At 33.5% G+C, this 2,714-nt stretch overlaps 1 protein-coding gene across 1 annotated transcript; it reads left to right on the top strand.

Moving 5' to 3' along the window:
* Window positions 1-415: 415 nt before the first annotated feature.
* On the top strand, window positions 416-1,996 carry LOC144841847 (uncharacterized). The gene is made up of 3 exons (XM_078698107.1): window positions 416-533; window positions 1,577-1,727; window positions 1,872-1,996. Exons 1-3 carry the CDS (start codon window positions 437-439, stop codon window positions 1,948-1,950), a joined length of 327 nt encoding a protein of 108 aa, XP_078554233.1. The 5' UTR covers window positions 416-436; the 3' UTR covers window positions 1,951-1,996.
* Window positions 1,997-2,714: the final 718 nt, after the last annotated feature.

Here is a 2,714-nt window from a genome sequence, read left to right as displayed (position 1 = left end):
GAGCGCGCAATTTTCCTCCACTTGTAAACAAGACACATAAATAATATTGACAAATGGCGATAATTTAGCTTACTCTTAAAGCTTATAATCCGCAGCTACATGTGCATGTCCACTAACTACTGTATACTGCATGCTAGAATATAGCAATACATAGTCATATAACGTTATCTCGTAAACAAGAAAAGAGTGCAATGTACCAACACTATAAAACATCATTTCCTGTGCCCTGTGGCTACTATAGACACAATCACATGAGACACAATCGAATATTCTTTTCTGAATGCAATGAACCTGAAAAGTAACAACAATATTAAAGAAAGTTTGTTATATTTGGAGACTTCTGAGCAAACGTCTTAAAATTAATGAATGAATAAATAGCTGTTGTTTTGTTATATACTTAAACTGCAGCCAACGGCGCAATGCAGAATTCCAAGCCATGTTCAAAGCAGGCAACTTTAAGAAAGCTGCTGAAAACTATGCACCTGACTGTAAAATAATGTTAGCAAACCATGAAACATTAGAAGGCAGAGCCAGTGAGTATCCATGTATCCACTCTACTATGTTATATCACCATAATTATGGTTGCGTTTTAGTTTTATTTTGAGAAACCTTCTATGGGTTGGAGGTTGTCGTTTTAGTGGGGAACCTAATGTTCCAAAAATCAGTTCCGTGAGATTTTAATGCTCAAGTTGAGTTCTTGGCAGTTTTGGAATCCTTAAGACTAGCAGAATTCATTGCAACTGGGGGCCAATTTTTCCCGACCCTATTTTGGCCGCCATCTTGGATTTCAAAATGGCCCCCATTTTTTACTCAAAACTGATAGTAGCTCCTATTTTAAACCACGTACGAACATAATTTGTGTGATAAATCTTACAATATTATTATAAATCAGTCCAATGGTACAATTTATAATAATAGCATATGGCAGCCATATTGAATTTCAAGATGGCCGCCATTAAAAACGTATATAATGTATGCATTTTATAGTCAGGGTCCTCGTGTATTTCCGTAGGATTTTAATGCTCAAAGTGAGATTTCACTTCTTTAATATGGTGCTAGGATACCAAAAATGCTAGGCAACAAATGTTCACGATCCCGTAACCATGGTAACAGTCCCAAGAACAAAATGGCGCCCAATTGGCCCTATCTCCATATCCCTTTGGTCTATCAACAAGATATTGGTATCAAAATACTCGGAGCGTATATATTTATATTCATTGTAATGGAACATTTTGACGAAATGTAATAGGAAATGCTATTTTTCTGCACTATTGACCTTTGACCTTGACTTGCATTGTATCTAAAAAACGGCTGCTCATTGAAATTTAAAAATGGTCTCAAATTGCTGAGACCATACATATTTATATTTATTGTAATGCAACATTTTGTTAGAAAATGACCGGAAGTAAAGTTATTGACCTTATATGTGGAAATATGTTGATATTATATGGCTGCCATATGCTATTATTATAAATTGTACCATTGGACTGATTTATCATAAAAAAAATCTCACGGAATTACATTAGGTTCCCCACTATTTTGACAGCTGCTTTAACAATGTTTTATTGACTATTAGTGGCAGAAAAGATGTTAGAAGACATGTGGAGAAATTCACCAGAATTATCATTAGAAGTAGACGAGGTTGGTCCATCTGGCGGTGAATATGTATTTGAGCGGGGTCACTATCGATTGATTGGTGATGATGGTACTATCAAGGATATTGGAAAGTAAGACGTTTCCCAATAATGATAAATAGGCCTACATTCGAAAAAATAAAAAAAAGTACAGTACTATTTTCATGTCTTAGTTAGGCCTAAATATTCCATTGGTCCAAAAACGTTTGTAAAACAAATAATTGTGTTACTTCACAGGTATGTTGTTATATGGAAACGAATTGACTGCAAGTTGTGTATGTATTTAGATATATTAAACAGCAGCTTGTCAACATAAAGGAGTTACAGTACAAATACATTGGTTAAAATGCGAATTCAATAAAATATACTACTGGAGGCAGTGTATGTCTTTTGTAAACTTGTTTAAAGTATAAATTGGAGATTAACTAACTATAGTAACAAATAATAATGATAAGGTCGGATTTTTTATTTTAAACAAAAAAGATAACAAGACAAACGCATTATATTGTCGGGTAGGATATCTGTCAATGTTATGCAAATCTAACAATCCATTTACTAACATTTCACAGTATAGTCAACTAAATTCTTAATTTATTTTTTCATTTAATCTTTATTTCGGAATCTCTGGTCCATAGAAAGCAAAATTACATATAAATGAATTAAAAATAAATAAGACTGTACTAATTACTACTACTAATCTCAGGATGGCATTCCACCTGGAGAGCATCTTTGACTTATATAAGACGTTGCCTATAATCGTTGAGACTAAACATTTTCACTTGAGTTGAGTCTACACATCAGTTCATAAATCGATTTTCATTCATAAAAAGAAGGAATTCTACATTCCGTAAACATGAGGCTGGCACTACATTGTCGAGCATACCTGGAAAGATCGCAAGGTACCCTGATTATAGTTGCACCATTATGTAGCACAATACATATTTCCACAATATGTTCTAAATAAAACACATTTCACATCGACAGAACACATGCTAAATTTTCTGACCAATGAGTTGGCTCTGATACACAAAGATCTGTATTATATATTATGTATTATATTATTATATCGAACTCATCACC

The sequence above is a fragment of the Antedon bifida genome, chromosome 5 (genome assembly GCF_963402885.1).
Source record: "Antedon bifida chromosome 5, ecAntBifi1.1, whole genome shotgun sequence".
Lineage (NCBI taxonomy): Eukaryota > Metazoa > Echinodermata > Crinoidea > Comatulida > Antedonidae > Antedon > Antedon bifida.
This window is presented reverse-complemented; position numbering and strand designations above follow the sequence as displayed.